General features: G+C 56.0%; 2 protein-coding genes across 4 annotated transcripts in view; one reads left to right on the forward strand and one right to left on the reverse strand.

Annotated features, from left to right (window-relative positions):
- CACNA2D4 (calcium voltage-gated channel auxiliary subunit alpha2delta 4) overlaps positions 1-27,157 on the reverse strand; it is a 140,779-nt gene that overhangs the window by 16,519 nt on the left and 97,103 nt on the right. The window contains exons 26-27 of the mRNA XM_073222757.1: positions 26,219-26,299; positions 252-313 (exon numbers count right to left, since the gene is read on the reverse strand). Of these exons, the coding sequence (XP_073078858.1) occupies positions 252-313; positions 26,219-26,299 (143 nt within the window). The remainder of the gene's footprint in view (positions 1-251; positions 314-26,218; positions 26,300-27,157) is intronic.
- On the forward strand, positions 7,681-23,179 carry LRTM2 (leucine rich repeats and transmembrane domains 2). 3 transcript variants are annotated; one of them, XM_017658107.3, is made up of 6 exons: positions 7,681-8,139; positions 14,110-14,218; positions 14,727-14,865; positions 17,242-17,832; positions 20,623-21,098; positions 21,192-23,179. In XM_017658107.3, the coding sequence occupies exons 3-5, from the start codon at positions 14,739-14,741 to the stop codon at positions 21,075-21,077; spliced, it is 1,173 nt and encodes a 390-aa protein (XP_017513596.1). In that variant the 5' UTR covers positions 7,681-8,139; positions 14,110-14,218; positions 14,727-14,738; the 3' UTR covers positions 21,078-21,098; positions 21,192-23,179. The 3 variants fall into 3 exon arrangements, with proteins under 3 accessions (XP_017513596.1, XP_017513595.1, XP_073078857.1); XM_017658106.3 differs by having other exon boundaries at positions 20,623-23,179; XM_073222756.1 differs by lacking the exon at positions 14,110-14,218 and having other exon boundaries at positions 20,623-23,179.

Consider the following 27,157-nt stretch of genomic DNA (forward strand, 5'->3'; position numbering starts at 1 on the left):
GCAGAGATGCAGTGAAATGCAGGCCAGGCCCCGAGGGGTGCTGTGCCCTGCCCTTTGCCGTCGGATCTGAGCTGGGAGGGAGCACTGGGTTCAGGAGGCTGGGACCACAGACAGGGCAGCAGAAACACACAGGCCAAGAAGGCACACAGGGAAGTGGTCCAGAGAGCTGGCCAAGGGCAGGAGGGTCGAGGAGTGGGTCTGAAAATGTCAGACCCCTCCTTGACCTGGGCCCCAGCCATACAGCAACGTACCTGCCTGGTTGCAGCCCAGAAGGCACGGTGCAGGAAATCCAGATGCATTTGGATGCCCACCGCTGCAAAAGGGGCAAGATCATGTGCGGGGTTTGACAGAAGGGGTGGGGAGAGAAAAAAGTAGATTCTAGTTAAAGAGTGGGGGTGCTCAGCAGGAACAGAGGCTGAGTCAGCAGATGGCTGAGCTGGGGTTCCTGGGGGTGGGGGCTCGTGGCTGCTGTCTCTCCACAGCAGATGCCAGAAAGGCCCCAAGAAGATGAAGACGGTGCTCTTCCTTGGATATCAGGGGCTCAAGGCAGGTGCACTGGACCCTTTCCCGCAGATGGAAAAATAGAGGCAGAGAGACAGAGGCATTTGTTCAAGGTCACTCATTCAAAAGTGGTGGCTGAGCTGAAATGTGGGGCCGTCACCATCCTACACAGCAAGCCTGCCGTGCAGTTCTCTTGTCCCCACTTCCTGCCCAGTCTCCTCCACTTCATAAGAAGGCTCTTTCCTCACTGAAAGTCGTGATCAGATTCAACCCAGGTTCGCAGGTAGGTTCCAGAAAACCAGAGACCCCACCAGCCTGCAGCATCAGGGCTTTTGATGGCTCTACTTCCAAGGGCTGCCCGGGTGCCTCTGGTCCCTAAATAGGTTTGGAGAATGCAAGCTGAGGCTCACATGCTGAGAGACAGCTGAGGCCAAGGAATAAAGAAAAGGCAGTATATATTAAAAAGAAAAAGAATTTAAAAACTAGGCTGACTTCCTACTGTCTGGTATAATGATATCGAAAATGCACTGAGTGCCAGGCAACTGGACATCCGTGAGCTTATTTTGTCCACACAGCAGACCAGTTCTATTATTATTTGGACTTCACAGATGAGGAAATGGACACTTACAGAGATCACCTGGCCCCTAAGCACAGATCCAGGACTCTCCCGGGTCAGCCTCTAAAGGCTCTGCACCTGCCGGCTCCCTGCCTGCCTTGAGTCCGGGCGGCCAGGAAGGAGCTGAGAGGCAGAGGCGCACTCCCACCAGGGGCCTCCAGTCCCTCATCTGCAGAATGGGACTGCATCGGGGTCCTGCCCCATGTGTCAGGTCATGAGGCTTTCTAGCTGCCCCAGTGACCAGCCGCTGGAGAGACTTTCTGTCACGATTGTTCTGACTTTCTGAGACCCTGAGTCTCAGACAGCTCTCTCAAAATGGACTGGGGTTCCAGTATGGCATAGAGGTTCAGAATGGTATCCTTTGTTTTTTTCAGTATGGAATGATCTTAGAGAAATTTGATGGTAAAAAATAAATGAGATCAGGATAAGGTCAAGGGGCAAGATCTAGCTCCTGGGTTTGTCAGAGTTGCGATCTTTGCATTTGTTTCCTTAGTTGTAAAGTGGGTCGCAATTGTACGTATCTTGGAAAGGCAGAATGAGTGTAAGATTGTCGAGGCTGCAATAACATAATGTGCAAGAATATTATTTTAGCCAAGAGCCTTGGTTCTCAAACTTCAGCATGTGTCAGAATTATCTGAAAGTTTGTTAAAACCAGAGTTTCTCATTCAGTAGATCAGGCTGGGGGCAGAGAACCTGCATTGCTGAAGTGCTTCTAGGTGATGCTGAGGCTACTGGTCCAGGACCGTATTTGGGAACCACTGTTGTAAAGCATCACTAGCTGAACTTTCTGGGGTGATGGAGCTGTTCTGGACCCACACTGTCCTGTACAGTAGCCACTAGTCACATGTGGCTACTGAGCCCTTGAAAGGTGCCTACTGTGACTGAGGACCTGAATTAAATTTTAAATTTAATTTTAATTAATTTAAATTGCAATAGCTACATGTGGCTGGGGGCCACTATACTGGACAATGCAATTCTAGAGCTCATCTGAGTTACAGATGAAGAAACCAGCACCCTGAGAGGCCCCCCCTCCCCTGGAGCAACACAGCAGGTCTGTGGCTGCAGCTAGCTTTCCTGGATAGGTCCTCTGATATGGGAGCATCTGAGTTCTTTGGGGGCTTCTCTGTGGCTTCAAGATCCAAGTGTCTGAAAGGGGCGGGCCAGAAGGGGACAGGTGGACAGGTAGGCCCACTTCTTGCTCCAGGAGAAAGACAGGACACAGACACAGTATGTGATCAGACATGTGGGGTGTGCAGGGGGGTGAGTACAACACTGGGGGCCATGTCCCCTCCTCCCTCCCACATTGCTCCGTGAGGTTGCAGGTGGCCCCAAGTCCTTCTCTCTTATTCTTCCTTTTAAGACCACCCTTACTATTTGTTTTAGACAGATCTCTTTCACCTGTAGAAAAAGGCTGAAAGATGAAAGAGGAGGAACCTTCTAAAGCGGTCAGAGGGGAGTCACACCAGTGCTCAGAGTGATCACACCTTAGGGATTCAGGAGAGCTGTTTACCCTGGTCCCCTTGGCCCCTGTGGTCAGAGTTCTCAGCCTGTTCCTAAAGTGGGACGCTGCCTCTCTACTGGATTGCATATTGTTGGGTTTCAGAATTTCTGGGCTGGAAGAAATTCTGTGATTCTACACAGGGTGTCTTGAGATGGTGGGGTTAATTCTTCCCTAATGAAACAGGTTTTTGTCCCTCTTGGGTAGAAATGCGAGGAGTGGGGCACACAGCAGGTTCCCCTGGCTAGTATCACTAGCTGAACTTTCTGAGGTGATGGACTCTAAGCTCCCCCAGCTCTGGGTCCTGTGCATCTGGCGTCCTTTGCGGAACTTAGGACATTCCAACTGCCTACTGACATCTCCATTCTAGTCACCAATAGGAATTTTAAACTTCACATGTTCAAAACCTAACTCTGGCTTTTCCTCCCCAAACCTGATCCTCCTTGAGACTTCCCCATTTGGGGCATATTTTCTACCTAACTGTTATCATTTGCCCTCATCCCCTCCAAGTTCTGCAGGCTTTATTCCACAGCCTCATAGGTCTGTCCACTTCTCTGCACCTCCACTGCTACCACCCTGGACCAAACCAACCTCTCCCTCACCTGGATGATAATGCGACAGACCCCCTCATTCATCTCCCTGATGCCCTAGGGGCCATTCTGCACATAGCCATAAGGATGATCTTTCTGAAGATCGAATCACATCACCTTCCTGTTTAAAACCTCCCAGTGCCTTCCCTCTGCCCTTAGAACAAAATCTAAATCGTTGGTCATATGGCCCACGAGGCGCCACAAGAGCTGGCCCTGCTGATCTCTCTGCTTTCAGCCTGAATCACTTTCTCCCTCAAACATGCTAAGCTCATTCTCACCCCAGGGCATTTGCATCAGGTGTCCCCTTTTCCTGGAATATTCATCCAGGACTTTACAAGGCTGGCTCCTTCTCACCATCAAATCTCAGCCAAACAGCATCTCCTAGGAAGGTGTTCCCTGACTCCCCGGATAGAGCAGCCCTCCCTTCAGCATGCCCTCTCCATCTCATCACTGTTTCTGTTTTCTGAGTAATATGATATATTACTTTACTCTCATTTATTTTCTGTCTTGCCCCTTTATAATGGGGCTAATCCAGGCAAGGGGTTGAGCTCTGATCCCCAGCACCTCAAGTAGCACCTAGCACATAGTGGGGCTCAATAACTATGTCTTGAACTAAATAAATCAATAGTTGTGGATTCCACGGAGTCAGCCACATGATTGGGGAGCACACTCTACAAGGTCTCTCTGACTGTCCTTTACTTGCAGGGTCCACCCTGGCTGACCTCCCCCTCCTATGTGGAGTCCTACCCTTGTACAGATCCTGGACTTGAGAGCCCAGGGGCTTAGCTCTGATTCACCCAGAGACCCAGGAAGGACCCACTAAGAAAGGGGGAACTTTGATGAGACCCAAAGAGCACTTCCTCGTGGTGAGACAGGGACTGTGGACTGAGACAGAGTGGGTGAGGGCCTCCAGAAAAAGCAGGGCAGGATATTTGCAGTCAGAGCAATGTAACTACATGCAAGGAAACCCCCTACTGAAACTCTGTGTTAAATATTCAGCTCTGGAGTCATTCTTCAGTGAGATTAGTTAATATTCCCCAGATAAAGAAGAGTAGCACATGTTTTTATTATGCTAATCATTTGTAATCATGTGTAAGATTCACCTTAGCATGCTAAAGGCCCAGGCCTATGTGCTGTCCTTCCTCCTTCAGATCTGATGAGGTGATTTTGCAAACTGGGCAACTAATTTAGCATGCAGACCCAGCTGTAAACAACACAGTAAAAGGCAGGAAGGATTCCACCTTAAAGACAAGATTGCATTTTAACACCCAGGAAGTTTAAGAAGTAAGACTCTTAACTTACTCTTTAGCAAACAGACAATACCTCAGGCCACTTTGGGGGCTGGGCAGACAGCCTTTTGACATGCTCCCAGACCAAGACAACGTTATTCCAGAGAGAAATCAAGGCAGGAAATTCCTTATGTTAATTCTAAATATTCAGGAACCACTTAACAAGTCCACACCCCTAAACTTTTTTCATGTTCCCAAATATCCTCAACTGCCTATAAAACCCCAAGACAACGCACCACTCTGGGCTGTCTTGTCCCCTCCTGGTGTGAGCCAGGAGCTCTGTCTGTCCTCTCACTGTATCTCAATAAAAGTCTCCCTGGCTCTCCTACCTCGACTGTTTGCTAAGTTCATTCTTCGACTCTGCAAACAAGAATCCTGGCATCAATGGTAAGAATGGTAAGAGGCTGGAATCAGGCTTAGACGGGATGGGGGAAGGGGGTGAGAGCACAGGAGCCTCTTCAACAGCAAACCCTGCGTGCTCTGTCATGCCCGTTGGCTTGCATCCTTTGTCTTTAATCATTTCAAACCCTTCTGTTCAACTCCTGCCTCACAACCCAAATCACGCTTTTCCACACCAGACTCTGAGAGAGCCTGGTCTGCTCTCCTGGGAGCCCACTAGGGTAGCCCTCGGATACCTATTCCGCATAGGTGGTTGGCTGTGACCGGAGCCTCACTGAGCATCTCTGGGGGGCACCAGGCTGGCCCCTCTCCTCCCAGCACCTCCCACAAGCCTGCTAAGTGTGGGAGACAATACCTCCTGCTGTCTTGTTTGCACACAGCTCAGAGCTCATGGGAAGAGAAGGCCAAACAAAGAGACCAAGGGGATGGGAGGCACTTGGTCTTTTTGGCTGCTTCCCCCAGTGGGCCATGAAGAGCCCCCACCTCATGCCTGTGCTTGGTGGGTCCTTGTTCCAGACCCTGACCTGGTGCCCAGGGGGACCTGTCCCAGTCGATGGAGGAGAAATCCGACCCCCTCCTCTTGTCCAGCGCAGCCTATCCCTCCGTCCCTCCTGAGGACTCTCTCCTGCCTCTCCAGTGTCCCTGCCTTCCTCCAAAGCGGCTTTTCTTAAGGCCTGGGCTGCCAGACAGCCTCACAAAGAGCCTCAATAAGGCCACAGGCGGCAGATGGCTTATCAAGATGCACCTCTTTGCTCTGCCTCCTGGCTGTCACCTCGCTGCTACTTTGTCATTAGAGACAGCAAAACAAAACTGCTGTGCAAATGTGTGCGTGTGTGAGCATGCACGCATACAAGGCACACATGTGCATGTGCACACGTGCACATAGGCACACATGCACAACATGAACACACATGTGGACACACATATGCACACATGCACACACATGTGCACACATGCACACACACACGGAAAATGAGCCCTGTGGGAGGCTATGCTCCTCAGGAGGCAGAAACACCGCCACCTGCCATGGCTCTCCCATCCACTGTCCTTCCTCCTCCTCAGCCACGACCGCCTAGCCCAAGACTGCATTTTTAACAGGACCAAGAACCCTGGGCTCAGAGGGGCCCATCTTTACTTAATACTGAGGGCTGGGGTGTGGTGGGTGCCCGGGGAGTGGGAGAGCTTGGTCATGTGGTGCCAGGGACAGAGCAGGAGAGATGGCCAGCCTTCTCCCTCCTCGTTCTACAGGGCAGGAAACAGAGGCCCAGGGCTGCTGAGCTAATTAGCTAATAACTAGTGAGCAGCAGGGCCTAGCCTCTGGGTCCCCTGGTGCCTAGGCTTGGGCTCCTCCCTCCATCCTCACTGAGCAGACAGGGCCCTGGGCGCAGAGAGGCAGGCGCTTCTGGAATGGCCCACAGCTTTGGAAAGGAGATGGCCCCCCAGCAAGGAGGCTGCTGTCCTGTCCTGGGGGCGGGCCGAAGAGAGGCCAGGCATCAGGGAAGGAGACGGTCAACTCTGTGACTAGCCCAGGAAACTGCATAAAGGAGGTGATTTTCCGGTTGAGTTTTTAAGGAGGGGCAGAAGGTTACCCAGGCAGGGGGCTGGTTGGAGACTGTTTCATTCAGCCTTGGGGAAGGACATGCTTTCCTGAAGCTGGGGAAGCGGGATGTGTGTTTTTAGGGGTAGGTGGGAGCAGTGAGCTTGCAGGGTGGGGTGCATGTGACATCTGTGAGGTGGGAGGCAGAGAAATCCCAGGAGGTAAAAGATGCTTTCTCCTGGGACAGCAGCCCAGTCCCGGCTGCTGTGTCGCCCAGCAGATAGACGGAAAGGAGGGTGCAGGAGCGTCCTGGCAGGGGCGTCCTGAGTCAAGGGGGTTTTTCAACCTGCATGACCAGGCTTGATGGTGAACCGCCCAGGAAAGCAGGTGAAACGGAAGAGGGGCACTAGGATATCCCTGACTTAGGCCAACATGCCATGCATCTGACTGGCTGGCAGGTTTTAAGGCTGCAAAGAAGGGTCATTAGGGGTTGGTGCTCCAGGCTGGGGTGTCTTCTCTGGCTTTAGTCCCTGGCTGCCTGTGCCTCTGGGTCAGAAACTTGCCATCTCTTGGAATATCAGTTTCTCCAGCTTCTTTGTTTGGATTGGTTAGTAAAAGAGGCCTCGGGGTTCTTGAATGCCTCTTTTCCCTTTGCATGCCTCCCCCATCCAGATAACAGCGAGAAGGAGCCCAGAGAAGCTAAGCCTGGTGGGGGGCTGCATGTGGCCCCTACCCCTCTTCCTCCAGGGCTCACCTGGGGCACTCCAGGCAGCCTGCCAACCAGCTCCAACAGGCCCAGGCTCCCAGCCTGCATGCCGCACCCCTCCACCTTCCACACCCCCTGGCTTTTTGCTACCCTAACTGGCCCTCCTGGGGTCAGTGAGGTTCAGTGACCTCTGCATGGCCATACAACACAAACTCTATGTGGCTTAGGGCCCTTTCTGTAGGACTGCCAGGCAGACAGCCTCCAGGCACCCCACTCACCCTCTGGAATGAATCTCCCTTTGACCTGGAGAAGGTTCGGCATTTCCTTGTCTACAGGCAGGGTGGGAGGCAGTGCCCGCCTGCCTCTGAACAGGCACAGAGCCAGCTTCCCAGGGGCCTCCCTGCCCTGGTCCTGCCCCTCCTTCCCTGAAGAGCGGAGGGTGGTGGCGAGGGGTGGGGGAGGGGAGCCCGCGGAGCGGAGGGAAGGTGGGGGAGCGTGGTGAGGCAACCTCCTCCCCCTCCGGGGTTGGGAGTGACTAATCTAGGGGCGCCTCTTCCACTGAGATGCTCACATTTCAGGGCTGTGGGCTGCCCTCCTGGCGGCCGCGAGCGCCCTGGTGTGTGTGCGCGCCTGTGAGCGGCCATCCCCTGTGTGTGCTGCTGTCGCTGTCATCACAGATGTACCCCAGCTGTCACTCCGTGGCTCGGCGCTGCTCGCGCGCACACGCGCCTCCTCTCCCCTTTCCTCCCCTCTCCTGTCTGCCTCCGTCCCTCCCTCTTTCCTTCTCAGTTTGTCATTGACCCACAGCCCTGTGCCTGGCCGAGGCAAGCGCTGCTTCTGCACTAGCTGTGTGCTGCGTGCCACCTGCTCCTGGCAGATCGGGTACCTAGCGCCCACTGTGCTCTGCCTGGCAAAGCTGGCTGGATTTCTCTAGGAATCCCAGGAGGGGCTCGCTGAATGGTTCCAGCGACTTGACTTCAGGGACCTGGCTGGGGGGAGTCAGGTGAGTGCCCTGCGCCGGAGGGAGGGATGGGCTGGCGGGGCAGATGGCTGGGCATGCGGATGGGTCCGTCTCTGCTGGCTCTCTGCCCTGCTCGCACAGCTGCTGTTGCCCTCTGCCTGGGGGCAGTGATTGGCTGGAGAAGTGCTCAGGACCAGGCATCGGGCAGCCCAAAGATATAGGACACAGGAAGTCTGACCTCAAAGCACCAGGGACACGTTGGGGGTAGGGGAAGGAGCTGGGGGAGGAGGCCAGTGCCAGTGCCAGATACCAAGCCCAGTGGCATAGAAACCAGTTCCTGCAGCAAGGGGAGAGCAGTCAAGAACCCTGTGCCGCCTGCATGCCCTCAGCACAGCCGGCCTGGGCAGCCTGGGCGCCGTGGGAAAAGGAGGGCACCGGGGCTGGTATACGGATGGCTTGGGGTGGAGGTGGCAGGCTGGAGGACTGTGCTCTCTGAGGCTGGGAATGAACACTGGGGTCCCAGCCTCTTTCCAGGACACCCTTAGCATGGGGCTGCTGGCCTCCAAGCAGCTATCCTTGGACAAGGGTGCAGAGGAGCCTTCCCGGGGGGACACAGGTCCACACAGCTATGGGGGGAGCCTCCCTGGTGGGGGCGTGGCTGGGAGTGGATGGGGAAGAAGAGGCTGCCTCTCTTGCTCAGCAAGCCCAAGCCCCCCCCTCTCCCACTCACAGGCCAAGGGGCGGGGGCAGAGTCTGGCTTGTGAGAACTGGCTCAGGGTGTCCCCAAGCTACACAAGGGGCCCACCATCTCCAAATGGGTCAGGAAGCCTTGTGCCTTGGTGGGGGCTGTGGACCTGGGGGTGTAGCTGGTATGCAGCCAGGCATGCCTACCTTGCTTCCAGACCCAGTGGGCACAGACACCCTGAGCAGGGGCAGGCAGCTGCTCCCTACATCCCAGAGGCCCATTCTGACAAAGCAGAGAGGCCATCCCACCAGGAGCCCCAACCTCCCAGCTCAGCCCCCGAGGCTGGTTTGTCTTTTCCCTGAGCAGAATTGTGGGCGCATCTGGGGTGGTGAGGGGTTGGCTCCAGGCACTTGGGACCACTGGACATGGCCTCACTGTGACTGGGATGGCTTAGATAATAACTACCCCGGCAGGGAGAGGGGGGAGCAGGGCACGTGGGGATGGCCAGCGGGAGGGAGACCTGCAGCAGCTTCCAGTTCCTCCCCTCCCCCGGGGCACTGCCAGGAGAGGGAGACCAGGAAAGCCAGCCGGGGGTGGCAGGAGGAGGAGAGAGGTTTCTTAAGCAACCGATCTGGTTTCTTCGGGTTTTGGCTGGGAGCTGTGTCTGGGCTGGGTGAGCAAACCCGCTCCCACTACCCAGGCACCAAAGCTGAGGGACTGTGCAGGGCAGCCTGGGGATCCCGGTGGGGGCAGGAGGGAACTGAGCAGAGGCCACGTCTCTGGCCTGGGGCCCCCCTCTCCTCAGGTCAGGCCCCTTTGCTTCCATTCTGGCCCCAGCCCAGGCAGCACCTGGCTCACTTGTACCCAAGGGTGGCCTGGGGAGGAGTGGCTCAGGGGCCTTTTCCATTCTGCTTGGTCTGCTTGGGACTGGGAGCATATGACAAGGAGACCAGGGCGCAGGAGGTTAGGGGTGAGCATGGGGCATGCATGTCCCCAACCCACAGGGCTCCGCTCAGGCCGCCCTGCTGACCAGGCCCCTCTCTCTGCCCTCCTGGTGTGGGGAGGACACTGTCCTTACAGCCCCAAGAGGCAGCCACAATGGTGGCCCTGCTCTCACTGGGACCTTCCTTTCTCTGCAGAATGAGGGGGTGCAGAGGAGACTGCAGATCCCTTTTTACCTCTAAGTTCTCTGAGTCTTTGCTGCAGAGGGGGTGCAGAGGCCTGGGCTCGGTCAGGAACTGTTTACCAAAGGAAGAAACCAGGGGAGGGCACCTGGCAGGGACGGCCCAATGTCCCAGGAGTCAGAAATGCCCAGGTCCAGTACCATGGGTGTTAACTGGCTGTGCAGCTTGGACACTCGACTGGGTCACGACAGAAGCACCAGAGGAAGGGATGGACACTGGCTGGGCTTGTTGACAGGGATGTTGGCGGTTTCTAGCTGGAGTCTGAGGCAACTCCAGTTCATCTCCATCTGTGGGAGAAATGCCAGGGCAGAGGCACAGAGAGGCCAACTCTGTAGCATCCTAACGTGCGGGGACCAGGGCTGCTCCTGGCCCATAGGGGAAGCAGCGCCCACCCCAGGCTCCAGGGGCTGCTGTACCCACTCAGCTCAGCAGGAGCACATGGAGCCCTCTGCTCTTACTGCCACCTCCTGCTCCATCACCACCTCCCGTCCCCTGCTTCCCGGAGCTCCCAGCCCACCCTCCTCACCTCGGCACCCTACCCTCCAGCAGAGGGTTTCTAGGAAGCCCCCTCCACTCCCTTTATAAGATCTTGGCCTCCTGAGGCTTGTCCCACTGCATCTGTGGAATTCCTGGAAAAGGGTGGCTAGGTGAAAGATCTGGCTTGCATCTCTGTGCAGCCTTGTGCAGAGCATGCCTCCTCATCACAAGGAGCCAGGGAAACAGTGGCCGAGGAAATGCCTGGTGGACTGTGAGGTACTGTGCAAACGAAAGGCTGCATCTCTTTTTCTGCCTCTTCCCCCAGGACCCTCTGCGTATAGGCAATCACGAACAGAATGGACCTACAAACCTGCTAGGGCAGCCGAGTTGGTAGCTTTGTCACCAGACCCCCTGGGCCTGGATTCCATGGCCTGACCTGAGGCAAGTTCCTTAATCCTGGGCCTCAGTTTCTTCCATCCGCAAAGGGTATTGATAATAATGCTGGCCTCAGAGAGTGAATATGAGGACTAAGAACTCTCAGTACCGATGTCCGGGGCTATGGCGACCACTTCTCCCCCACAGAGGCATCTTGGGCAAGGTGCTAATCTCAGGAACCCCCTCTGCCCAGGTCACAGCCATTCCCTGGCTGATGCCAGGCTTCCACAGCCCGACCAACATGGCCCCCTGGGAGGCACTAGGAGAGAAATGATCTAGCTCTGCTTCTCAAACTTGACTATGCAAATTGTCTGGGATCTTACTAAAGAGCAGATTCTGATTGATTGGCCTGGGGTCCCATGATTCTGCATTTCTGAGCAGTTCCTGGGTAAGGCCCATGCTGCCCTCCGAGTGGGAAGGTAGCAGAGGGACAGTGCCCACAGTCCGTGCTTCTGGTTCTCAGGGGGGGGTTCCCCTGCCCTGCTCTGGGCTCCCCAGCCCCACCTTCCCATCCTAGCCTCTTGACAGAGCCCCTGCGGGGTGCCGCCCCTTCTCTCAGGGGCCTCTGTCTCTGGGACCATGACAGAAAGCCGCACGACAAGTGGGGCAGGTCCAGCGTTCAGAACCCACGGGTGGTGGGACTCGGGGACAGGACCCCCTCAACTTTTTCTGTCCCCCATTCTCCACCCTGGGCTGGGGGCTTCCCTTCCAGGTGGCGTCAGTTCATTCCAGCAGCTGGCCAGCACCTGCTGCAGCAGCTGCTCTCTGAGCTTCTGATGTAGGTCACCCTTTAACTAAGGAGGCTGGATACTTGCAGGGGCCCGAGAGGGGTCCCTTGGTTGGAGCTGTGCTGGGGCTATAGTCCCGTATCTCCCTCGGGGTCACTGCCTCTAGGGTCACTTCTGTGGCCGCCACAGAGGCAGGGGCAGCTCCCCAGGGATCACAGTTCTCTTCCTCCCACAGACCTGGGGGCGTTGTCTGCATCACATTTCTCTAGAGATACCAGGCTCCAGGGTCTGCCACCTTGAAAGACACTGCCTGTGGGTCTGCATCTTGGCAACCTGCCTGACTTGGTTTGCACAGGTGACATCACTGAAGGCTGGGGATGGGGGGTCAGGTCCTGCACTCAAGGCCACTGTCCCCACTGACTGATGCTTGCTGGTCAACCCTGGGGCTCATACTGGGTTGAAAGTGAGGCTGGGAGGGGACTGGATGGAAAAAGAGAGCCTTCTTGAAAGAGGTGAGGTGGCTCAGATGGGAAGGGCTGGGCTTGGTTGGGGGATCCTATCCCTGTTTCCCTGCAGGAAGATGGAAAGGGCAGGAGCAGAAGCTCGGATGAGTCTCCTGCCCCATATGGGGGTACACACACAAAACGACCTGGGTTAGGAACTGCCCTGTGGGGTTTTCTTTAGACAGACCTTACTTCTAGGCTGGAGTTGTCTCTCTACATCTGCCTGATGGGGGCTTTCAGTACCACCAGGCATCTCACTCTGCTGCCTGAGTGTCGGCATCCAAGGAGTGCTGGAGGGCTTCCCAGAGGGCTAGCAGGGTGCACGCGTGTGCGCGTGTCAGCACGTGCCTCGCTGCATGGCTCTCTGTGGGGGTGTGTTTGCACCATGTGCTGTGTTGGGAGCCCCAAGCACATGTCCAGGAGCCTGTGTGTGCCCCTGCTCTGTGCACACACATACATGTCTCCCCACAAGGGCCACTGTTGGGCAACAGTCACCAGGGAGTGGATGAGCAGCCAGGTTCAGAAGCCTGTGACCTGTCCCTGACCTACCGTGTGACCTCAGGCAAGTTAGTCATCGTCTCCTTGCCTCTGGCAGCAGTGACCTGCCCAATGTTGTGTGGGTGCTGGCCGCTGGAGATGAGGGCTCTTGCTGGAGTAGGAGATTGGTCTGAGGTCAGGGCCTTAGGGACACACAGGATGGATACAGCTGCCTGGGATGGCTGCCAGTGGCTGCATGCGGGAGCACGCCCTGCAGTGAGCACATGGGCCTGTGTGGCCGGGGAGCATGGCTGTGGGCGCAGGAGCAGAGATATGACTAGTGTGTGAGTGTGGTGGGGCCTGCACATAAGATGTTGCATAGACGTGCTGCCCTACCTCTGCACCGAGCAAGGGAACTGGTGTCCCCCACAGAGGTCGCAGGCTCCAGGTCAAGCTAAGCGCACCACCCTGGATAATCTTCTTAAGTAATATGTACCAAATATAATAATTGCTAGCTCTCCTCCCTTAATTACATTGATCACCATGGAAATCCCACCCATAAAGTATTACAGTCATCACTTTTAGAGATAAGGAACGTAACTGAGGCCCAGAGAGCATATGCAGTTAGTTGAAGGTTGCACAGCCAGGCAGTGGCTGGATGGGAATTCAAACCCAGAGCGCTGTCTGGGGCCAGCAGCCAGGAGCCCCTGAGCTGCCCTGAGCACTCCATGCCACAGGCCAGGGCTTTGGGTCCTCCAAGCAGGCTGCTCTTGCTGTGAGACCCACTGAAGGTCCAGGGGCTGCTGCATGCCACCACCAACTGGGGAACAGACGCAGCCTGGGGCCAGGTGATGGGAGATGCCGCCCTGAACGCCCGTGGGCAGCCCTGTTTTCCCAGAGGCCAAGTGTTAGAGCTGAGCACGCCAGCCCCCAGCAGCCCCTTCTGCCTCCTCGGCTGCCTGCCTCACTGCGGCTGCTTCTCCAGTGCCCAGAACTAACAGGCCTGTGGCCTGGGGAAGGCAGGTGACAACCACGAGGCACCCAGGGGCGAATCTGGCAACCAAGGAAGGTGGACCTCAGGGAGCCAGCAGGAGCAATGGGCTGATGGGATTGTGCCCTTTGGTAGTCGGGGGTGGGCAGGTCGGCAGGGACCTCTTCCTATCTTCCCATTCCCCACCCCAGCCTGCCCGCCTGGTGGCAGCCACATAGCTCTTCCCACCCCTTGACGGGGCCAGGGAAGTGAATGCTCTGGCCTTGGCTAAGGGTTGCGGCTGCACCTGCAAGGAAGTGGGGACCAGAGGGGGACCTGAGCCCCACCTATGAGTCATGGGGTTGGGGCAGTCCAGCTGTCAGGACCCTGGAAATGGAGAGTCTCCCTTTTTTGTTTCCTATGGAAGAGAAACCTCTCTGCAGCCCTAGCCTGCTTCCAGCCCTCCTGTTCTCTAGCCTCACCTCTCCATGTCCCCGTCCCCTATGTGCACAGTGGCTGCTGCATGAACCCCAAGTGATGTGTCTTATTACAGGCAGGCGGGCAGAAGGCGAGTGTACGACTGGTCTCGCAGGCGGAGGCGGAGGGCGAGCAGTGGGTTGGTGCCTGGGCCTTGCACTGGGCTCTGCCTCCTCGGGGCCATGGTAAGGACTGCCGGGGGTCCGGAGCTCACTCTGCTGGCCAAGCAGAGATGTCCTGTAACCTCCCCACTGTAACACGGGAAAGCCAAGACACAGAGGAGGTCATGTGGTCCTCAAAACGTTTGAGACCCACACAGCAGAAGAGGCAGGGGCCTAGGGACAGGGGAGTGAGGGGGACCCTGAGAGGCAGCTCGCTGGTGGTCCCCTAGTCCCACAGCCAGAGCTTAGCTCTGTGGCCTAGGCCTGAGAGCCCCTGGGTCTGCCCAAGTCTGCCCTCCTCGCCCCTGCCCATCACAGAAGCTTTCAGGCTTCTCCGACCCCTCCTGCCTCCTCCTCTCCATCAACCAGCTGCCCCATCCCTGCCCCAGGGGGTCATAGCTGAGCACAGGGGAAGGAGGGGCAACCAGTGTAAAGAGATATCATGCCCTCTCCCTAACGGAGGGAGTGGGGGAACTAGCCCGGCAGGCCTGCCCCTGCTCAGAGCCCTCCCTCTGCTCTCTCCCTCTCCCAGGACTGACAGTGCATGCCCAGGGGCTCCTCTCTCCGGAGGCAGAGGCGCAGGGCTGGGAGAGCTGCGTTCACCATGCTGGCCCCAGGCAGCAGCCCCCTGCAGACGACCAGGCTTGCCCTGCACTGGAGGCAGATCTCCTGTGAGTACGGTGGTGGGGCCGCAGGGCGAGCTCGGTGTGCGGGATGTCGCCTGGCTGCAGGAGGGTCTGGGGTCCCCTGAGGGGCCCAAAGCCAGGAAACCACAGGTTGCCTGCCCCCAGAGTCTTCCCCACGGGACTGGCCTGTGGCAGCTAGAGTGGCTGCTGGGAGCTTGGGGCTCAGGTCAGGAGCCAGGGGCCATGCAGGCAGTCTGTTTCCCTGGAAGGCCTGTCCCTGTCCCCTTGGAGTCCACCCCCACCCAGCAGTCCTGGCAGTCCAGTCCTGTTGCTTTCCTGGCCAGCTCCTCTCGTCTTCCTCGACCATCGTCTGGGTGAACCTGGAGACCCTTACGCCTCTGTCTTCCCCATCTGAAGCACAGGAACTGGCGGGCTCTTGGGGACTGGTGCTGGGAGGACCCGAGGGGTGGGACCCAAGCCCTCTTGCTTGCATGTGAGGAGACGCAGCCTCCGTTTCCCTTCAGGAAACTTTGGAGGTGGTCAGGGTGGAAGACACCCTGACCATTCTCTTCACATGAGGTAAGGGTGAGGGCTGGCACTCGGCCTGACTCGGGCCTGACTCGCTCCCTGGGATGCAGCTGTCTGCAACAGCACAGCCTGGGTTACTCCACATGAGAGTGACTGGGCCCGGGCAGCTCGGACTCCCGTCAACCCCGTTCTAGAGCCACTCAACAACTCACAATGCAGAATCACGTGTCTTGTCACTGGGGCTTCTGTGCCACCCCAGCTTTCGGAGGTGGGGCATATAGTGGCTTCTAGTTATGTTGATACTTTTAAGAGGGGAGCTGTGGGCTGCATTTCTTCCTGGGGAAAGTGAAGTCTGAAGGATGTTGATTTACAAATGGGAGGGCAGGTGGGAATGTGGGGCCAGCTGGCTGGGCAACAGATGGGCTCGGAGGGGCCGGGGGGGGCGCGCAGCCCATGGCCAGAGGATCTCCAAGGGCCACACCTGAGCTCGTTTCTCCCCTCGAGAGCAAAGAGGCTCGGGTGTCAGCCACGCAGTGTGTCTCTCAGCTGTCACTGATCCCCCAGGAGCAGAGGAGTGGGGAATGGGAGAGTCCCATCCCCTTCCTTCTAGCTCTGCCCTTTGGAACACCAGAAAACCAGACACCAAGCAGACACAGACTCAGGGACACCCCATCCCAGCACCCAGGTCTGAGTGGCTGCTTCCTCCCTGATGGGGCAAACAGGCCGGGACCGGCTCTGACTTTCCCTCCCAGGGGCCCTTCCTCTGGGTTTAATGGGCCTGACTTGAGGACAAACTTTTCTGAGTCATTTCTGCCCTGTGGTGCAATGAGCAGGCTTCTCTGAGAGGACAGGTAAGGCAGGTGGGGCTTTGTGGTCACTGAGAACAGGCTGTTGGACAATGGACTGAGCTGCTCTGCTGTGATTATTCCCTGAGACCCTCCAAACCTGCCCCCCACCAGGCTGGGCTGTGTGCTTGCTACTCAGAGGCGGCCTGGAGACACAGGGCCACGAAAGGAAGACTGTTGGGCTCTTCCTGCAGAAATGGAGCAGGAACCAGGCTAAGGGCGTGGATGGCTTTAGAATGAGAGTAAATATGAAACATGTCCAGGGCCCACGATTTGCAATTGTTCACACCCAAGTATTCTTCAATGTGGAAGTGAAACTGTGGATCTTGCCTTCTTCATTTCCACAGTGGCCTCTGGAGTTGGGCCCTAGGGATGGCAGGATCCCTGCCTCACCTGTCACTGGCCCTATCTTGGATGTGGGATTCATGCAGAACTGACAGCACTTGGGAAGTTGTGGGAGGAAGGAAGGAGCACCCTTCTGTGCTCCCCACTTCCACGGACCTCCCGTCTTAGCCTAGCACAGTACTGGGCTGGGGGTGGGGTCATAGAGGGGAGAAAGGGCCAGTGTGGCCATTTCTTTTGGAAAGAAAACCTTTCTCCTGGGGCAACATGTGGTGGGCTTCTTTGACATCCTTTTGTCCTCTAGTTGGTAACATCTATGGCTTCAGTGGAGCCCAAGCCCACAAGAAGATCAGCAAGGGAGGCCCTGTGAGCTGGGCATCTTTGGGGATGAGGTTTACCTGTCCCCTGGACTCAGGCCTGCCATTCTCAAGGATCACATTCCACTAAAATGATTTCTTTGCAGAAGTGCTCTGAGGCCAGGAGCCTTGACGACACTGTGTGATGTCCGCTAATACAGAGGTGCTTTGGGTTTCTAAATTATCTTTCTATATGGTCAGTGCATTGATGGTGGCTTACGCCAAAGGAGATAAAGCAAAGAAACCATTATGATATGAACAGAAAAGGCAGGAATAGAGCAGCAGGAGGTAACTATGGCCTGTCACTTTCCCCCACTGCCTCTCCCACAACTCCTGCCTCCCCTTGCCAGGGATCACCTGCTGGCTCGCCCTGTGGGCCGTGGAGGCCCTGCCTGCCTGCCCTTTCTCCTGTAAGTGTGACAGCCGCAGCCTGGAGGTGGACTGCAGCGGCCTTGGCCTCACCGTGGTGCCCCCCGACTTGCCCGTGGCCACGCAAACCCTCCTGCTTTTGAACAATAAGCTGAGTGCCCTGCCAAGCTGGGCATTTGCCAATCTGTCCAGCCTGCAGCGACTGGACCTCTCCAATAACTTCCTGGACCAGCTGCCCGGCTCCATTTTCGGGGACCTGGTGAACCTGACGGAGCTGCAGCTGCGGAACAACAGCATCAGGACCCTGGACAGGGACCTGCTGCAGCACTCGCCCTGGCTGCGCCACCTGGACCTGTCCATCAACGGCCTGGCCCAGCTGCCCCCGGGCCTCTTCGATGCGCTCCCAGCTCTGCGCTCCCTATCACTTCGCTCCAACCGCCTGCAGAACCTGGACCGGCTGACGTTTGAACCCCTGGTGAGCCTGCAGCTGCTGCAGGTTGGGGACAACCCCTGGGAGTGTGACTGTCACCTGCGTGACTTCAAGCACTGGATGGAGTGGTTCTCCTACCGAGGTGAGCACAGCCAGCCCAGGTGGGGGGTGAGTAACTGGGAGGCTCATCCCTTGCACAGCACATTTCCTGGAGGCCGGGCACTGACGGGAGAAGGGGCGGCCCTGCCCCTCCACCAGCAGGGCTGGAAGAGTCCCAGCCTCACCTCCGGTTGACCAATAGGGCAGAAGCACTAAGGAGGCTCCCCTTTCCTCTCTTCCTCTCTGTGACCCCGTCCCGCAGCCCAGCCTTCTTTTTCTTTCAGACTGACTCACTGTAACTTGATCTCACTTTTGTAGGTTTCAGGAGGGAACTAAAGACAGGATCATTTTTCTGTGCTCCCCTCAGTATGCCTTTGGGCTTCCCTGGCATGGTCGGAGGAGGAACAAAAGGCACCCTTGCTCTTCTGAACAGTACAACCATCTCTTAAGTAGCCACCATTTCATGAGGCTGGAATATACTTTAAATCCACAGATAAAACCAAATTTTCATTTTGATGATCTCAAGTTTCTCTCCTAAGAAGTTTTGTTACCAAAGCTTTTCATGAGAAGCCAGATGGCTTTGGCTTTAAGTTCTTTCCCTTCTTCCCTTTGTTAACCTGGGAAAATTCTCTAATAATCTGAGAAATGACTAACTGAAATGGAAAAGGAGAGCAAAGAAGTAAGTACAGTGGTTAGAAGTGCCAGATCTGGGTTTGACTCATGGCTCTGCCATTTACTAGCTGTGTGATCTTGAGAAAGTTGGTTAACCTCTCTGTGACAGGGCCCTGGTCTGTAAAATGGGGCTAATAATAACGTCTGTATCATAGAATCATTGTGAGGACTAAACAGTAATGCGTGTAAAGTGTCTTGGAAAGTACTCAGCATAAAGTAAGTTCTCAATAAAACAACTCATTTTATTTGTTCATTTGCTAGTAGGACTCATAATATTAAATGGACCTAATAAGACACACTCTGGTGCCCAACTCAATGAAAATTGGCTGAATGAATGAATCTGTGGGCAGAATTTAATGTTCTTCATCAAAGTCTTACTCCTTTTGTTTCATCTCCAGCCACAATCTCAATTCTTTGCACACTATTCTCAAGTGCTAGTTAATTTAAAACATTTCATAAACTGTAAAGTGCCCTAAAGTGTTGGTCATATGATAATTCCTCCCATTTCTGTGAATGGAGAAATAATAAAATTAGTACCAGTTTACAAATATCTTTTCTACTTTACATTACCTACTTTGATCCTTAGGTCCATTATTTACTGTAATCCTTATAGCAGCTAATTGAGACAGCCATTCCTATTTTACAGTCAGGAAAACTAAGACTTGCAAGCACTTAAATAAGTTAAATAATTTGTACAAGATGACACAGCCAGGGTTTAACCTCAGGTCTTTGGTACAGAATGGTGAGGTTGCCCCATTTCAACACCCAGCTCCCGCCTATACAAAGGTGGCCCCAGACACATTTCACTGGATGTAAGACTTGCCACAGGTCACCGGCACAGGGAAACTGGAGGCCATGTATCTTCAGCCCCAGACTTATGTGTTTCCCTAGGGAATGTTTTTTGCCCTTAAATATAGTCATCAGGAACTAGTTCTCAGCACAAAAGGGCATGGAATGGGAATGCATATTTTTGGAATTTACAATTCCGAAAGTAGAGTTGCTTTCAACTTTGCACTCCTTCAAAAAAAAAAATCCTGGGATGTTTTCATCAACATCCCAGGAAAAGCTTGATATCTCTAGTATGGGGAGGTGACTGGGCTGGGAGAGTGAACCGGCAGGGACCGGCAGGAGCCAAGACCATTGGGCAGGGGTCTGTGGTCTGCATCCAGACTTCACTGGAAGCTGAAAGGGACCAAATCTGCCTGTGACTTCCCAGGGGCTGTCCAGGCAGCCAGCTCTGAACTACCCTCTCTCTCCCTGCCACATTTCCCACTTCCCACCCATGGCTCCCGCCCCCTCTCCAGCCCCTCCCCCTCCCCTAGGGTCTGCAGAGTCCCTGTGCTCCCAGAGCTGCTCTGATAGGGCACTGATGGGGCTCCCGGGTTGCTGTTAGAGGCAAAAAGGAAAACATTCTCTCCTAACCATTTTGATCCCCTCTTAGGCAGCCACAGTCACAGCCATAAAGTCTTGTGGGGAAGAGCGGTGGCTGCGGAGGTGGCTTTTGGGCTTTTGTCCTTTCTGTGAGAGGGAAGAGCCCTGGATGATTGAGGTACCGTGTTGAGAACAGTGCTGTTCAGAGACAAGGGGTGAGCAGGCAGATTCAGGGACAAGGACGGGAGTGGGTCTGTGGCCAGGCGGGGCTCCTGCTCTGCGCTGACCGTCCTCCCCGAGTCCCTCCAGAGGGTCAGCTTGGCTCTGGAGAAAGCAGGCTTAACTGAAATGGTCATGTGCTTTTCTGTAAAATGGGAATGACGACAATATTCATTTTACATGGCTTCACGACAATCAAATGATGTGATATGTGTACCTCTCCTCCGTGGTACTTGGCTCCGTAATGCTGGTTTCCCTCCTCCCTTCCTCTCGCATAAATGTGGTTTCAGGACTGACTGTGTTGCGGATAGAAACTAGTCTTTCTGGGCCTGCCACTTGGACCTGGAATGGGCACCTGGGGACCTGCTCCTCATGACCTCTGTCTCCATGTGACTCTGTGTGTGTGTGTGATTTTTTTTTTTGATTGATGCTATTGTGCAGGTGATGTTATTTGTCTGTGGGAGAGTGACTCAGTCAATCCAGAGGCAGTGGTGGGAAACCTGGGCCCAGGCAGAGAAGTCCAAGTTTGGGGTGTCCAGTCAGCTCCTCCCTGTTTCTCGCCTGGATGCAGGGGGACGCCTGGACCAGCTTGCCTGTACCCTGCCCAAGGAGCTGAGGGGGAAGGACATGCGCGTGGTCCCCATGGAGATGTTCAACTACTGCTCCCAGCTGGAGGACGAGAACAGCTCTGCTGGGCTGGATATTCCTGGGCCACCCTGTACCAAGGCCAGCCCGGAACTGGCTAAGCCCAAGCCAGGGGCGGAGCCGGAGCCGGAGCCCAGCACAGCCTGCCCCCAGAAGCAGAGGCACCGGCCGGTGAGCGTGCGGCGGGCCATCGGCACAGTGGTCATCGCCGGGGTCGTCTGCGGCATTGTCTGCATCATGATGGTGGTGGCTGCTGCCTATGGCTGCATCTACGCCTCTCTCATGGCCAAGTACCACCGGGAACTCAAGAAGCGCCAGCCCCTGATGGGGGACCCGGAGGGTGAGCATGAAGAGAAGAAGCAGATCTCTTCTGTGGCATAACAGCCAGCCCCACCTGGCCAGGTAGGAGGGCAGGGAGAGACACGGGACCTGCCACAGGGAGGGCTGGCCCGCCCCCACCCCTGTCACACTCCCCATTCGCACTTTCCTCCGCAGCCCTCCGGCAAGCAAGCCACACTGTGCTGAGTGACTCTCTGTGGCCTTCCAAGTCTCTGAGAAAGCCGCCCTGTGCTAAAGGCCCCTGCTGAGGCTGCTTGGCCAGCAAGTCTTTGGTGGGAACACCTGGGGAATCTCCCTAAGCTTGCTGTTAGAGGGCAGCAGGATGTGTGTGCAAAAGCTTCAGGACTGAGCACTCCCCGCCTCCCTCCCTGCCCTGGTGGCAGTCACAACAGGCAACTCCCCCATGTCTTGCTCGAGCCCCCCTCACCTGCATTTAGGGAGTGGGAAGGAAGTGATACAAGTGCCAGGGAGTCTGTTTCTGTGACTCTCTTCTAAGCTGGGAAGATATTCCTAACCGCCCTTCTGTGTGAAAGTTGGGTCCAGATTTCACCTGCTGGGACTAATGAGCAGCCACATGAACCCTGTCACTTGGACTCTGCACGTAGAACACTGCAATTACAACGCACGCCCTTGGCTGATGTGCTATTGGTCACAGGCCACACCGCTTCTGGATTCACTAAGAGGCTCTTGGACAAACGGAGCAATACCAGGGCAATCCCACAGATTGAGTAGATCTCTCACCCCATGCACAAGCACTCTCAGTCACATGGAGATGGGTCCTGAAGACACGGGGAGCAGGACACACTTCCTCTGGGCCTCTTGTCCGCAGACCAGAGGCCCTTTGGCTGGCTCACTGCAATCCTCTCAAGTCAACCCGGGGAGGAACCCAGCACAGTAACACAGGAGTCCTCCACGGTCTTCCAAAGTGGGCCAGAGTGGCGCCACCAGAGGGGACCGCACAGCCCCTCGGGAACCCTCTCTTACCCCAGAGGGGACGGCGCAGTGCCTCGGGAACCCTCTCTCACCCCAGAGGGGACTGCGCGGTGCCACAGGAACCCTCTCTCACCCCAGAGGGGACCACGCAGCGCCACGGTAACCCTCTCACCTATTCTGCTGGTTTCCCAGGGATACTGGCCCAGAGGCCTTGGAGCTGGAGCAGGAAGCTCCTGAGCGACGGTCACACTGGGCATTTCTGCAGCACTGCCAGGCCCCACAGGGACACGCCACTTCCACTTGCATAGCCCACAGCCCAGAACTGTTGCTCTGTACCTCTCACCCCTCCATCTTCAGCATCTCGGGGCCCGTGACTTTGGGGCAAGGACGGGGTCATGCTCTGTGACTGGGTCGTCTTGGGAAAGCAGGTGGCCCCTGCTGAAGCTCACTGCCTGCCAGCAGACTCCAGGAGCAGAGAGAGGAAGCCCAGCGGCTTCCTTAGTGGGGTTCCCCTTCCCAGAGTTTTAGCTGCTCGGTCTGGCTTCCCAGAATTTGTAACTGCATCTGGGCTGGGGGCCAAATCAGACCATGGGCCAGGGGTCTTGTCTGTTCCTACACAAGGGGCAGAGGTCCCTGCCTGTAGGGCGGTGGCAGGTGGTGGGGGAGGAGGACTGCGCATGGTTTGGGGGTCCCCAGGTGCTTATCCTGGGTCTGCCCCTCTTTATGGTCTCATCTTGGGTGAGAACTAGGTCTCCCTCTGCTGGACACTGGTTTTCCCAAGGCTTACAGAGGGCCTGGTTTCTGGCTCTGCGTGGTCTCAGTGGTCAGGAAGAGGTCAGCACAACACTGAGCGCCAGGGTCTGAGGAAGCACAGGGCAGCCCGCTCGCTCGGCACCCGTGACCCCGTGGAAGAGAGCACTGGGTGAGGGACAGGGATGCCTCTGAGAAGGTGGGTCTCTGGCAGTAGGGATCCAAGCACAGGCTGCCTATCAGGCTGTTAACCACACCTCCAAGGTCCGGTGGAGGGGGCGGCGCAGTCTGCCTTTTGGCTTGCTCACTGACACCAGATCTAGGGATTTTCTAAAGGGAATATGGGGAGGAGTGGGTCTTGTTAATGGTGGTATCTTCATCTGGAGACAGAAGATTTTTAAAGGCAAAATTATATTTCTGGTTTGTTGTTTCAGAAGACCAATAAAGACCGTATTTTCCTATGCACTTCCTGGTTTCCTTGGGTTGGGAGGGAATGTGGGTGTTGGGAGAGTAGCCTCCAGCCCCCGTGCCTCCCCAGGCAGCTGCTAGAGTGCTCCTGGGTGTCACTCCAAAGGTCAGAGTTCCACGAGACAGGTGGGAGGCCTCGGGCGGGGCCTTCTGCAGAGCACATCTGTAGCTGAGTGCAGCAAGGCCCTCCCCCCCACAACTGCTGGCCTGACAGCACCGAGTGTGAGCCCCAGGCTGGTTTCCTGGCAGGAGGCAGTGTGGCTCTCGGAGTGGAGAGGGTGACCAGGAGGCCAGTCACTGCCCTGTGCCCTGTGGGTGCTCACCCGGCTTGAGTGCATCCACGTGGCAGGCAAGGTGGGCCTGTGTGGTAGGAAGCATGCATTTGCCCAGAGGACCCCACTGTGTATGGGAGGTGGGGGGAGGGCTCCCTATGAGCAGTGCAGGGGCATCTCTGCTGACCAGGTTCTATCGGCCCTGAGGAGTGGGGGGGTCTGCCGACACGAAGGAGGAGCCCCTGTTTACCTGTTACTGTCTTGTGCTTTCCAGACTGACTCAAGGGACAGGCAGATGACACTGGGCTTGTGCATATGACCCTCCTCGGGGCTTAGCAGCTGGGAAATCAGAATCATGTACTGGAGGGCTGTGGGTGGGGGAACCAGGAGCGGAGGTGGTGAGAGGGCAGGGCTGACCGGCCCACCCATGGGGCTGGACTTGCCGCTGGCTGACCAGGACTGGGCTACTTGAGTCAGCAGTCTTCAGAGACCAAGACTGAATTTTCCCTTCCCAGGAGTCTTCCTTTGAGTGAGCAAGTTCCAGGGAGAAGTGAACCCCCAGGGTCCCCATTCCTGGAGTTCAGCTGGACTCCCAGCAGAACTCGGTGATTCACCCTTCATAGGTGCTGATAACTGGGGGGTGCTGCCCTTTGTAGCCACAACAGTTAGAACAGACCTGAGAGGCAAGTCTTCCCCAAGGCCTGCTGCAGAAGCAGGGGACAGGACCTCCCCGGAGCCTGGTACAGGGCTGGGTAATTCAGAGATGCGTTATTCAAGTCACCCTTCTGGGTGCACACGTGTTCTGTCGGCTGGGCCCGATGGCACCTAGGCAGAGTTCTAAGGAGAGGGGCCCTCACGCAGCTCCAGACGGGAGACCCCCCTATGTGCAGGGCACGTGTGTATTACAGTATGTGTGCTAGAGATACACTTGTGCAGGTTACAGCACCACCTCTGCTTGGTGACATTCCTTAACAAGGTCTGGAGCGCATGAGAAATGAAAATGGATCCTGACCAAAAAGAGTTCTAGAAATTTGGCATAAACTGTGGATAAATTACCTGCTTAGGGAAGAAAATGATCCCTCCTCATCCATCTGCCCTTCCGTATGAACCCGTGGTGTCATACACGCATCTGACACATGGCTGGTTCTTGGAGCTGTCCAGGTGCCTGTCTCCTACCTTCTGCCCTTGCTCAGTGCACAAATCACACTTGCAGCCTGCCCACCAGACACCAGCTCACCCAGTCCTGGAGTGCACAGGCACACAGGCCTCAGTTTCCAGGGGATGAAACTCCCAGACACATGCTGCTTTCCTGCCTTGGGCCCCACTGGGCCCAGAATCAGGGAGGCTGAGCCCCAGGCCAGGAAGAGGAAATTAGAAAAGGAGACATCCTCCAAAAAAATTGAAGCATAAAGTCTCCAGCATCTCGTCTTTTCCCTGTCGCATCCACTCTCCCCAGAGTGCAGAGCGACTGTCTGCAGTGAGTTTAACCAGAGGCACCAGGACACAGTTTCTATGGCAACCCCTTATAGCTCTAGTTCAGCTACGAATTAAAAATGATATCAAATAATTGCAGAGTGCAGGAGAGCGCAGCCAGCAGCCTGACCTTGTGTTCCTTTTCTTTCCTAGCTTTCTTTCAGGTATGCGGGAGCAGAGAGTGCTCACACCACCGAGGAGCAGACAGGCACAGACGCAGCTGGGACCATAGAACAGACTTTAGTGGAACCAGTTTGGGGTCAAAATTTGGCCTAGAAATGGGCCTGGAATTAGCATGCCATGGGCTCCGTTTAAAAAGGCGGCTGAGATGGCACAGGTCCTTTCCAAATGCAGCAGCTGTGCATCCTGATAACCAGTGACCCAAGTGTTGCCCAGCAAAGGTACTGAGCAAAGTCATTTCTCCCCCCACCTCTTATTCAGAGGTGAAAAGCAGATGCCCTGCGCCCTCCCTCTCAGAGGCAGGAAGAGGGTGGGACAGTCTCTGCCCAAGCCCAGCTTGCCCCTCCCACCTGCTCTGCCCCTGGATTCAGCCCCAGATGGGGGAGTTGCCCTCCCCCTGCCTACCCCACCCACTCCAGCTGCTGACTGGCCAGGGGCTGGGGTGTAAGATGGGGCCTGATGCAAGGATCCGCGCTGGCCAGTGCCTGAGTGCCCGTTGGTCTGCCCCACTTTCAGAGCACTGGGTGCTCTCATCACATTTGAGGCCAACCGCTACACAGGGTAGTGGTTGGGCCTTGAAGAGAGGCCATCTGAGTTCACATCCAGGCTTCATTATTGGCTGTGGGACTTTGGGCAAATAACTTTGCCGTGTCTCAGTTTCCTCATCTGCCAAAGGAAGCCCCTCTCATGGATCGCCCTGAGGGCTAGCCATGCCCGGGGTGCTGGCAGGTGTTGGGCACACATGCTGGGCTGCTCCTTTAGGATCTCAGGCACAGGCCAGTTGTCTCTGCAGGGGGTACCAGACCCGAGGCAACAGAGGAAGGAAGCAGCGAACAGAGGGTGAAAGGAGTATCTGGCCTGTGTGACCTTGAGCACATCTCTTCACCTCTCTCGGCTTCTTTTACTTACTTCTCATTTTATGTTTTATAAACAAATGCTTGGGAAGACTCCATCCTCCCATCCCACATTTCCCCTGGAAGATCAGAGCCAGAGGGTGGTACCCCTGCAGACCATGGGCAGGGGATCCTATTGTTGCTGGGTGCCTTATCTTGACCTTGACTTGACCCTGCCTGGCCTCAGGGGCACAGAGGGAAGGGAGGCTCCTACCTGCGACAATGGCTGTTTTCTTGTCCACGGTCACGGCTATGGCTGTGCTTGCAGTCACTGCCACTGGCTTGCCCGGACTTCCTGGGGAAACGAAAATGGCCAAGTCACTTTCTCCACACCTGGGGAGGAAAGTGCTGTGGCTGGGCAGGATGAGAAGACCATAAGCCCAGGCGAGGACAGTCCTTGAGAAGGGGGGGCGGGGGTTCGGGCAAGGTGTCGTTGTGGCACTGTCAACCAGGGTCACTGCCTGACTCCCTGTGCACATCTGAACCTGTCAGATGAATACATCATGGCCTCTGCCACCTGCGCAATGCGGTGCTGTTCACGTCACCAGGACATGGTGGGTTTGCCCTGTCTCAGGGCAGCAGAACTGTGTGCTTGCTGCCGCCTCACTGGAGCTTGGAGACCCTGCTGTGACCTGTCCTACTGGCATGTGTTGCACTAGAGCACCAGACTTGTTTTACATCAAACTTCCTAGCAGAAGGACAGGCTATGTTTCAGGACTTGGTGGAGGCTGATCCCGGGTTGTCCCTCATCAGCCACATGCGTCAGGGAGATACTGACAGCCTTTCCAGGAAGCCAGATGCCAGGGCCACACGGGGCACTGAGGTGCTCCCTGAGTGCCAGTCACTGGCTGACCTGCCACCCCCAGCACCATTACCCACCAAGCCTTCCACTTGCTTTACAGCTGGTTTCTGCCCTCATGGGATGCTCTGCCAGGCTCCTGGAGGGTAAGGGGCTTGCCAGGAGTTGCCTCTTCCACCTCTTCTAGGAGCACCAGGCCACCATAGGCATAGAATTCAGGCGGCAATTTCAGCTCTGCATTAAAACCTTGAGCTCTCTGGCTCAAAGGTGATGCAGGCTTCTTAATTCTCTAGGTCCACAGACCTACACTAACTTTCCAAAGCATTCTGGGATATGGGTCAACTTCCACTACTA

Source organism: Manis javanica, chromosome 15 (assembly GCF_040802235.1).
Source record: "Manis javanica isolate MJ-LG chromosome 15, MJ_LKY, whole genome shotgun sequence".
NCBI lineage: Eukaryota > Metazoa > Chordata > Mammalia > Pholidota > Manidae > Manis > Manis javanica.